General features: G+C 41.0%; 1 protein-coding gene across 1 annotated transcript; it reads right to left on the minus strand.

The window, feature by feature from the left end:
- Positions 1-6,185: 6,185 nt before the first annotated feature.
- CLDN8 (claudin 8) lies at positions 6,186-8,314 on the minus strand. Its single transcript, XM_039219394.1, has one exon. The coding sequence runs from the start codon at positions 8,136-8,138 to the stop codon at positions 7,461-7,463; it is 678 nt and encodes a 225-aa protein (XP_039075325.1). The 5' UTR covers positions 8,139-8,314; the 3' UTR covers positions 6,186-7,460.
- Between the last annotated feature and the right edge of the window lie 3,569 nt (positions 8,315-11,883).

The following is an 11,883-nucleotide window of genomic DNA, read 5'->3' on the forward strand; positions in this document are numbered from 1 at the left end:
TTCTACTTTAGGGAGGAAAAAAAGCATAGGAAAGCTGGTCCAATTCAGAAAAAGAAAAGAGGTAGAGAGATTTATTTATGGTTCTTGCACAAGTATATTCTTACCAGCTTGCAGACAAAAACAAAGAAAAACATCTTCAACCATGGGCTTTCTTCCTCCCCACCATCCCTCCCACACATCATTTGCAAAATGCAAAAATTAACGAAAGACAGAAGCAACAAAGGTAATGATTTTAGAGACTGGTAATTAAGGAAGAAGATGAGCTATCTGGAGAAAAACCCAAGTAAGAAGGAGGTGGGCATATTGATGCTTTTCCGATTTGTTTTGTTTTGCTTTGTTTTCTTCTGTTCTGTTCTGTTTTGTTTGGCTGTCTGTTCATGAAACTTATTTTATCTTTAAGAAAATGAAAAGTAAAACAAGAAAATCCAATTTTTCCTTTAACTCATTGGCAAGAAGGATTGTATAAATTCTTTCCTGAATCAGGAAAATGTTCAATTCTGACTTTTGTCTTTTTTTACTGCATTTTCTTTACAATGGAATATTTTTTCTCCTGATTTTTTATAAATTTATGAAAGTTTCTTTGTCTTTCCAATGTGTCCATATATGCTTATTGGCATATGAAGAGAAGTCAGGGAAAAGGGGCAGAAAACAGGGATTAGCGATATAAGGCAGAGAGAATTTATGATCCACAGTGATTTGAGGAATAAGGAAGGGGCCCACAAGCTCTGAGTCTAAGACTGGGCTTGCTTTCCAGGTGGGGAGGCAGGCCAGTTGGTGCACATCTGTCTGCCGGCAGGACTGGGCTGACACTGAGCATGCCTGCACGGCAGGGTGGGGTGGAGGGGGGTGCATGGGTGCAGCCAAAGGGAACCAGGAGAGCAGCTCCAGGGCGCAGTCACACCTGACCATAAAGGATGATGAGGGCATTGCAAACCACCAGGGTCTTGGGGAAATAATCCCGGTTGACAAAGAAATGACACAGGGCCTGATAGGCTAGATGTGGGCACCGTGAAGCCTGTGGCAGAAGACCAGAAGAAAAAAGAAGTCCGAGGCTGGACCATTGGATGATTTTGTTTTCTTCCGCTTTCCATGCTAAACGTGTCAAATTATCAGCAGGATCAGGAAGGCAGTCGTTCTGAACCTGAACATCTATGGTAACATCTGAGTAGTGGTGTCCTGGAGCAAACCCTCCTCCTGGCTCTGGACCAAACAGTTCCTTCTTTTATTACAAGAGTCAAGGCTGACCAAGGCCTCTTTTCCATGTGGTCTTCCTTGCAGTCTCTTCTGCTGTTCATTGCTTTGGTATTGCCTTCAGATTAGCTTCTGAGGGACAGAGTTGCTGGATTCTAGATGAGCCACAAAATGCCCTTCTCTCTCACTCCCAGGGGAATGCAGTTTTTCCTGGGAGTAAACCCTTAGGTTGGGGATTTGCTCTCCCACTGTCTTTACTTAGCAATCCACCATCTTCTAGCTTCTAGGTTTGTGATAGAAATATTTGATCCGGGGCCTCTGGATGGCTCCATTGGTTAAGCCCCTGATTCTTGATTCTGGCTCAGGTCTTGATTCAAGGTTGGTGGGTTCATGAATTTGAGCCCTGCTTGGGGCTCTGGGCTGACAGCACAGAGTTGGCTTGGGATTCTCTGTCTCCCTCTCTCTCTTCCCCTCTCCCTCTCATTCTCTATCTCTGTCTCTCTGTCTCTCTCTCTCTCTCCTAAAATAAATAAATAAACTTTAAAAAATTGGATGCAAGTATGAAATTTTTGCTTACTCTTAAGTAATTTCTCATGATTGGTACAAGCTTGCATAGTTGGGTTTCTTGCTATTGCTGTTGTATTGCTTTGTTTTGTTTTGATGTCACTTAAAGCATTTAACTACAGACTCTTTTGAGTTTTCCCAGGACCTCAATGAGCCCTTTCTATCTGCAAGTTTGAGCCTTTCATTTTTTAAAAAAGAATTTAATGTTTATTTATTTTTGAGAGAGAGAGAGAGAGAGACAGCGTGAGCAGGGGAGGGGCAAAAAGAGAGAAAAACAGAATCTGAAGCAGGCTCCAGGCTCTGAGCTGTCAGCACAGAGCCTGACATGGTGCTTGAACTCAAGAACTGTGAGATCATGACCTGAGTAAAAGTCCCATGCTTAACCTACTGAGCCACCCAGGTGTCCTAAGCCTTTCATTTTAAATACTGATTTTTCCTTTTCAGGGACCACCCCTCCTTCCATCTGGTCTTTATTTTTCTCCGAATTTGCCCCTTAGGTCCTTGAATTGGTTCTCCAAGGCCTCTGTTCTTTTCCTCATGGATTGCATCATTTCTTGTTTGCTCTGTGTTATGTCTACTTGGTTTTCCAAACATGCAGTTCTTACCTCAGCACCGACTCTCCTCAGCTCTCAGTTCCCTGTAGACTTTTAAAATGTGGAACCATGTTATTGTAGTAACAAGGAGACTTTGAAAAAGTTAATGTTTAGTTTTGAGAGAGGGAGAGCACAAGCAGGGGAGGGACAGAGAGAGAGGGAGACAGAGGATCTGGAGCAGGCTCTGCACTGACAGCAACGAGCCCTATGCGGGGCTCAAACTCACAAGCCCATAACTGAGAAATCATAACCAGAGTGAAAGTCGGTGGCTCCATCGACTCAGCCACCCAGGCGCCCCAGTAAAAGAAGCCTTTTAATCCTGCAATTCGATCTGCTTTAGTCTCTTATTGGTTTATTTGTGTAAGAAGTTCTGTCTTTCCCAGCAGATCCATTTGCTCAAAGGTCTGCCTGCCAGTTAGGAGCATTCAGCCTGCACTTCCTTTTTCTGGCTGTTCAATCCTGTATGTGATTTTGGGATCTCTTTTCCTTGTGGAAGTTAAGTTTCTGTCATCAGCCACAGTGCACCTTAGGGTGGCAGCCACCCTCACCGTCGCCTGGGGACCCAGTGACCTGAAAGTTGCCGTCTCCCTGCTGGGGCCCTGGGAAGTCTCCTCTGGGCACCCAGCCCTTGGGATCCTCACCCTCGGACACCCCAAAGTAAGGAGGAGCCCAGCCTCTGCGTGAGTCTTCTGGCCTCTGAGACTATCCCCCTGTGAGTACACAGGGGTGCCGAAGTCTCCCTTGTCCAGGACTGCGTGTGAGGCAGGTAGAACCCCCAGGTCCCCCGGTGCCCCCCTGCCCCCAGCTCAGAGCCTTAGGCCTGGCCTCGGACCTCTGCGCCAGGGACCCTCGCTTCTCGTTATTCTCAGAGCTGAATACGGCCCTGCTCTTTCCTCCTAAACGGGCGGAGCCCTGGGCCCTGCCCGTTGGCTGGGTTCCCGCCGCCGCCGCTCTGCTTGGCACACAGGGGTGCAGGCTGAGAGCTGGAAAGAAGGGCTGCAGGGGCAGGGTCCACGTAGCTCTGGGAGGGATTAAATGCAAGTCCTATGACAGGAATCTAGGAAAAGACAGTGCATTCCACGGGGGGGGGGGGAGGGTAATGATTAATGCCAGGAACTAGGAAGCCGCAAATCATGTAGAGTTGGAGACAGGAGACAGGAGGGAGGAAAAGTGTCGCAATCACCGTGACAAGGGCCACCCTGGGGGTCACGGGAAAAGACTGCTGTGACCAGGGAGGCACAGGGACCTAGGAGATGACGTGGTGACGTCACACGTACTGTTCACAGAGTTTGGTCTGGGAGGGATGCCTTTGGACAGACAATATTGCCGGGAGAACACAGGCTCTTGATTTAAGGTATACATATTGTATATATAAATATTTATAAATAAATAAATATATTTATTTTGATATTTTAAAATATTTTCTATTTTTAAATTAAAAATATTCAATATCTTTAAAATCTTAAATATTTTATAGTCTATATATTTATATTCCAAAAATTATATATTTTATATGTTAATACATTTTAATACATTATTTACATGTTTACATATTTGTTATATGAATTATTTATTATGTGCATATTAATAAATTTATTTATTAATACACACATAGAATATATACATAAGTTTATTATTATGTTAATTATTTATTATTACATATACATACTTATAAATTTATGTATTTGTTTATTAATATATAATATATACATCTATTTATTTCTATTTATTTATATAAATTTAATTAATTTATTTATTTGTTTATTTCAGGGTGCATTATATACAGCATCACTTTGAGACATGGTGTTCTCATGATCTCATATGTAATTTACAGAATTCTTAGAGAACTGATATGGTAAAGGAAAAAAAAGCACCAAGCATGTGGTGGGCATGGAGTGAAGGCTACTTTTCTTGCTCTTGTCTCTTACTATGAGATCACAGATTCCTTGAAAACAAAAACATCTCTGTATCTCTGAAACTTAGCATAATGCAGCCTAAAAACTGCTTCTTACAGTGTAGGAGGGAGTCATTTGGAATACAGAATCAGTCGAAGGGGCAGCAGGTGGCACAGTAAGAAAGAGAGGGGAAAACAGCTCTAAGGCAAGGGTATCAAGCCACGTCCCCTGTGTTCTTTAGTATTTCATTTTGTTTCTCCATAAAACTACATTATAAAATGTCCCTTTGCACACAACTTGCTATGAGTCATTTCCTAATTCCAAGGCTTCTTTTTCACAATATTAAAGAAGCCCTTTGGCATGTGAATTATTGTGGTTTCTGAACATTGACTTTATAATTATTATCATACTGGTTAAACACCAGTATGTTCCTGTGTGATAAAGTTTGCCATGAAGATTGTAAGACAGATTCCCTGGCAGTGATCACCCACTAAGGCATTTGGACCTACCGTATGGTAGCGGAGCATTTCTACAAGGATGATAGGGGGTGAGGTGCATTTTAGGAAGAACAGAGATAAAAACGTGGAGGGGGCTGGGCAAGAAGATCGTGCAGGCTGTGACATGAGTCTAGAGGGCTTTCTCAACCAGGTAAGAAAGAGGAGATGACAGCAAACATGGAATGCTGGGGAAAGATTTCAAGAGGTGGCGCCATTAGAAAAGTTAGCAGTGTTATAATTCTGTTCTAGAAGAAAGAAGAGGAAAATAAAAATGGAGTCTGGCACATTCAGCAGAGGTTTCGAGGTAGAAAGAGCGTTTGGTGAAGACTGGTGTTTAGAAGTTTGGGTTACTTCTCCAAGGCACTCAGTTTTCCCTGATTTTTGCTCTCATCAATGGTCTGACCCAAAGGGCCAAGCACGCCTAGGATAAATTAGCACTTAGCTATTGCAAAATCGCCAACCCCAGAAAAAAAAAAAAAAAACACTAAAAATCTTCTCAACTAATACTAGGTAAACATGTCATCTTCACATACAATGATCCATTGATAAACTTCAATCCCCGTAGAAATCTTTCAGTTTATCTTCTAGCTTTCAGTAGAATCTACTTTCCCTGAAGAAAAAGAGAATGAGCTGTGAAGTCACATGGTCCTTATTCTTTCTCCTGACTCTGCTGGGTAATCAGTGAACTATTCTCAGGTGTCCTCATCTGTGCATCGAACTAATTATATCAATCGCATGATATTTATTGATATAATTTATATAAAACAGTAGAGATCCTCACATATAGTTTGCGTCCCTAAAACATTAGTCACTAGTATTAATTAATGCTATTTCTCAGATGTAGAAATTTATTTAGCTATGAAAAGTTTCTACAAAAATGGCTCAATAATGGTTTAATAGAAATGGCTTAAACATACATAATATTTACAGTATATCAATTTGTTAGAACCTATAACACTATCTTAATAAATTACAAGTATATTGTCTGCATCAAATATTAGTGTATGAATCCAATGGTTATAAGGGATAATGTTGTTAAATAACACATAGTATTTTATATTCTCAAAAATTAATGCTAAATCTACCTTTATCTTTAAAATGTGGCCTCTTTTTATAATTGAAGAGTTGAGGGGCACCTGGGTGGCTCAGTCCGCTGGGCGTCCGACTTGGGCTCAGGTCAGGATCTCACTGTTCATGAGTTTGAAACCCACGTCAGGCTCTGTGTTGACAGCTCAGAGCCTGGAGCGTGTTTGAGATTCTGTGTCTCCCTTTCTCTCTGCCCCTCCCCAGCTTACACTCCATCTCTCTCTCACTGCCTCTCAAAAATAAATAAACATTAAAAAATTAGTAAAAAATAAAATTAAAGAGTTGAAAATATTAGGATTTTAAAACAAATAAATTGAAAAAAATGAAGACTAATGAAAGAGTATCAAATTTATATAAAAAGTACAATTTATTAATATAAAGGACACAAAGCAGATATATATATATATATATATAGTCTTTTAAGTTAGAACAATATGGATACAAACTTTCAAATTGAATTATCAGTTGGACCCAATTTGGGGGAAATACAAAGATAGAACATTTCTATACCTCAGAAAGACTGAATAAAAAAATAGAACAAGTAAATAATTTATCTTTGATGGGATTGAAATGACAGTTTAAATGACAATTTAAACCTGGCCATCTACAGATACCTTAGGAGCAGATGTTGGAGCAGATGTTCACAAAGGACAACTTGGTTTGTTTTTGGGGTAAGCAACTAAAAACCAAGGCATATTATTTTCCTATCCTGTTATTTATATTGACAAATGCCCAAAGTCTATATTCAAATAGGTATTAAAAGATTCACATACATATATGATTTCCTGTCAAAAAGCATCCTCCTCCAACCATAAAAGCCTCAGGGGAAAAACAAAATTCCCTTTCGAGAAGTTTTTAATGTTTCTTGGACTATAGTTTTATCTTTCTTCTCAGGATAGCCCTGGAAAAGCAGTGTGAATGCAAAGCTCCTTGACAAAATATCTGCCTTTTAAAATATATTCATTTAATATACAAGAAAAGAAAGGCCTCTGGGGACATAGGATAAAGGGGTTAGGATTTCTAACTTCTAGGCTGAAAAACAGGATATCATAAAGCCATTTAGCTTCCTTTACGCTGCTGATTAAAACCTCCATTTTAACCTTCGTTAGGAATCAAGCTCATTAATCACTAAGCTGTTTTTACACAATTAATATTAACCTTCTTCAAGCGTATCCCTGATTCCCTTCAAAAGCAACAGCTGAGTTCTATTTATTCAGTGTATTGAATCAGTATTTCATTTAAAACAGAACCGTATAAGCCTGTCTCTCTTTATGTGAGATACAAACGTCATGCTGATCTACGTACATAATGCTGTGTCATAGAGAAATCACGCTTGTACAACAATACAGTCTTTAACAATGTCATTTTGAAGTAACTGGTGAAAGGCAAAGATGCGTGAATCATTTTAGAAAACAATACTATGCTTCCCTGAACAATCAAAGCGTGGTGTGTAATATTTCTTTCTGCTGAAATAGCTTATAGAAGCATACATAACCAATGCACAGTTACTATAATAAATGTTAGGCAGTTAAGAGTGGCAAATCAATGTTCCTTTGGGTTCCATTCTTAGAGAACCATGGGCATTTTAGTCACTGGCATGGCTTTATCAGTAAAGTTAAAAACTAGACACAATACTACACATACTGACTTCTGGAGTACACGCTCGGTGACTTCTTGTCCATGTGATAGCTCTTTTGGGTTGTGTGATGGGAGGGTACGGAGTATCTGTAGCTGCCACTCTTCTCACTGGCACAAGAAACACAGCACAACAGTGCCCCTCCAGCAATCAGCACCAGCGCCGTGGTCCAGCCTATGTAGAGAGCCTCTCCAAGCTCGTGTTTTTGGGCAGTCTCCACTATCGGGTTGTAGAACTCTCTGATGATGGAACTGGCAACCCAGCTCACAGGGATGAGCACTAGGAGACCCGTGACAATGAAGATGATTCCAGCCGTTAGCAAGATATGACCCTTCGCCTTCTCGTCGTCCCCGGTGCACCTGGTGCACTTCATGCCCAGGACGGCAGTCATGAAAGCCAGGAAGGACAGCACGGAAGCGGCACACATCAGCCCCCTGGATGCCTGCAGGTCCGGAGAGAGAGCCAGCAGGGAGTCATAGACTTTGCACTGCATCCTGATGTTGGCTTGCCTCACGCAATTCATCCACAGTCCTTCCCAGAAGTTTTCGAAAACCACAATGTTGCTCCCAATGAAGGCAGACACTCTCCACTGAGGCATGATGGTGACGGCCAGCGTGCCCACCATGCCAACGCCACCGAGCACCAGTCCAGCGATTTGCAGGGCGTAAGTAGCCATGATCCTCCGGGTCAGGTTTTCTCCCACTAAACGCTTGAGCCTGTAGGGTTGTTCTGAAGCAGATTTCTCTGTGCCTCAGCAGAGAACAATTTTCCTGTAGCAATGAACTCAGAGCCCAGTGGTTTTTCAAAGAGCTGCCTGGCTACTTCTAGCTAGATTAAATCCAGTGCGGGCTGGCTGAGCAACCCCCCCCCCCCCAACACACACACACACACTCACACGCACACACATTGACTAGGACAGGTAAACTTACAAATCAGGTGGGGCAACTTTCTCGGCCAATAAGAAGGGGGATGGTAACCCAGGTGTGTCTAAACCGACAAAAGATACTTGGAATGACTGGCCCGCACATAAACATTCTTTGTACTTCTCTGTTTTCCAAGAAGACAGCAGTGTGTTTACCTGTGGGCATAAATATGAATGTTTGCACAATCATCGAGAAATGCACCAACCTCTTGCAAACATCAAAGGTGTACTTTGTACAGGCAGTTCTGCAACTCTTTATAAAAGCTGCTGTGAGCAAGGTACAAAATAAAATATCCACCTCAGAAATTGGCTAGGACTGTCAAAATGCCAAAGTGAAAGGAGAGTAGGGGATTGCTAGATGGCTCAGACCTGGAAAACCACATTCTTTGGGACACATGTAATCCAAACCGTTGATTTAATTTGTCTACAACCTCAAAGCATGCTCTACCGTGGTGCAGTCAGGGAACAGATCACACCAAAGGGCAAAATTAGACAAAAGTAATTAAATACACAAGGTTGTGCTCCTCCGTGGCACCAAACATGTATTGTTTTCTTTTGACCCAGGAAAACTACTTCTTGGTATTTTCCTGATAATCTTGATTTGTAAGAAAAACATTTGCAAAAACAATGAATTCATCCACATGACTTTCCTATGTAGCGAGCACTCACAATAGCAATGGAAGAAGTGATTTGACAGGGTTAGCTTACTTTGTGGCTCCATGTTTGCTGCTCTTCTTAAACTAAAGGAACTAAAATTCTTCAGATGGAACAAGAGTCCTGCATTTATATAAATGGCTGATATTTCTGTATAAAATATTTACAAGATAAGTTGACTGGATTTATTGAACTGAATTATATCAGGTGTTAACTAAACTGGTCTTTAAACTGTTTTTTTTTAAATGTTTATTTATTTTTGAGGGAGAGAGAGAAGCAGAGCACGAGCAGGGGAGGGGATGAGAGAGATGGAGACACAGAATCTGAAGCAGGTTCCAGGCTTTGGGCTGTCAGCCCAGAGCCCAATGCGAGGCTTGAACTCACGAACCATGAGATCATGACCTGAGCTGAAGTCGGACACTCAACCTACTGAGCCGCCCTGGCGCCCCTAAACTGGTCTTTAACACCATGTCTGCAGGGGGTGATAGTAGCCTCTAAATGTAATGCAATTTGAACTGTCTCTTCTCAAAATAATGATGTTGACGATGGTGGTACTGAAATAAACATACATGCTGATTCGGAAAATCTCCACTAGCAATTTTCTCTGGGGATCCTCTGGAGTGTTCTCTCTTTTGAAATCTGAAGCCGTACTTTAATCTTCTCTCTACATCATAAAACCAGTCTTTTAAAAACACTTTTACTTAGGGGCGCCTGGGTGGCTTAGTCGGGTAAGCGTCCGACTTTCGCTTAGGTCATGATCTCGCGGTTCGTGGGTTCGAGCCCCACGTCGGGCTCTGTGCTGACTGCCAGCTCAGAGCCTGGAGCCTGTTTCAGTCTGTGACTCCCTCTCTCTGGCCCTCCCCTGCTCACGCTGTCTCTCTCTCTCTTAGAAATAAATAAAACATTAAAAAAAAATAAAACACTTTTACTTCTTCCCTGTCTCCTTGTGCTACGTGAAATCTGAGTATGAGGGAAAGTGTTTCTTGTTCATCTATTAAACTCTGAGAATTTAATGGTTCCAAAAAAATCTGAGTAGTTTACAATGGTTCTTGGAATAAGAATGGTACATGGTAGAGAGAGGAAGGGGAAGATGCCTGTGTGAACTGTCTTGGAAAAACAAATAAAACAAAAGAAGTGGATAGTAGCCCAAGTTTTTATTTTATTAGGCTAGACAGGGTGAAAGTTAAAAAAAAACTTAACACTCAATATTTACAGTAATTTCCTCACTTGTTGACCTGTTAAGGACTAAACCACAGCATGTTCCTTATGCTCACAGAAATGTCTAGCATTTTCTCCTTCAGGCTTGCATAAGATATGGATTTGGGGTGGAGAGGGAAATAGGTTGATCTTGGAAAACTTATCTGCAATCCACAGTAAAATAGTTGAAATTAAAACAGCATTTTAAAAATCTTTAATTGCCAATCTTTGGAAAAGGGAATGACTGATGGACTTGGAAAATGGAAAAAGAATGGCAGAGCTGGTTGAATTAATGACAAACTGAATATAAATACATAGTGTGTGTGTATGTGTGTGTGTGTGTGCACGTATGTGTGTGTGTGTATTAGAGAATCAAATAAAAATTTCTTTTCTAAATTCATGCATGACTTATTTTTTAAAATCTTTGTTTATATATTGCTGAATATCCACATAAAATTGGGAAAATTTGAGCAGTGCCTGGGTTGCTCAGTCAGTTAAGCATCCAAATCTTGATTTCAGCTCAGGTCATGATCTCATGGTTTGTAAGTTCAAGCCCCACATCAGGGCTAACAGTGCATAGCCTGCTTGGGATTTGCTCTCCTTCTCTCTGCCTCTTCTCCTTACCCATTCATGTTCTCTCTCTCTCTCTCTCTCTCTCTCTCTCTCTCTCCCCCTCCCTCTCTCTCTCTTGCTTAGTAAATAAATAAACTTTTTAAAAATGGGAAAATTTGAGACAGAAACAGAAAACTGCACATGTGAGAGCCTCTGTCTTCATAGGAGGTGCCTCCCAGGTTAACTCGGATGCACCCGTTGGCTTTGTACTAGCAAATCTATCCTCCCTTAAGCATGAAGTTTTACCAGGACCTTATTTCACACAAAAATAGTTTCCTCATTTCAAAACTATTAATACTTTACCGCTAATATTCTACTGGCTGAAAGATTAAGATCAGAATAAGAAACCTGCCCTAAGTTGACATTAGAATAAATATGGAGTTAGCTGTCCTAGCAAGAACTAGCCCAGGGCATCCAGAGAGGTTTCTTATCATACAGTGATCCAGTTAACCCCATGATATTTTGAAATAACTGTGCCTTGAAGGTCAAAGGAAATGAGAAAGACAGGGGAAAATATTAATACTGAGTTTGTAGGGACAGAGAGACCTAAATTCAGAGATTTAAACAGTCAAGTTAACAGTTTACCTGCTTTCCTATAATATTATGTCTCTGAAATGACTAACTTGCCTGCAAAACTCAGAAAGCAATAATGGTTACAGAATAAACAGATTGATAACATTTCTGCTGTTCTTTAATTCAGAACTATAGAGCAACCTACACAGATTATTCTATAATCTATACTTCCATTTCTATGGAAGAAGCACAAGATTACCAAGAATCCATGGAAGAAAAGCATGCTCATGTTGACCCACTGTGCTCACCCCACTAGGAGATATCTCTCTCCCTCTCTCTCCCCTCTCTCTCTCTCTCCCTCTCTTTTGGTCTATATTATCAGAAGCATGATTAAGGTTTAGTAATTAAATTTACTAAATTAAATTCAGCCCTGGTAACTATATAACACATGCAAATGCTTTCCCTTTATAAATGACAACACACAATGTCACTGTCAGACTACCCTAGGTTCTGTCATCCGTAT

Source organism: Hyaena hyaena, unplaced genomic scaffold, assembly GCF_003009895.1.
Source record: "Hyaena hyaena isolate Hyena2069 unplaced genomic scaffold, ASM300989v1 scaffold_813, whole genome shotgun sequence".
Lineage (NCBI taxonomy): Eukaryota > Metazoa > Chordata > Mammalia > Carnivora > Hyaenidae > Hyaena > Hyaena hyaena.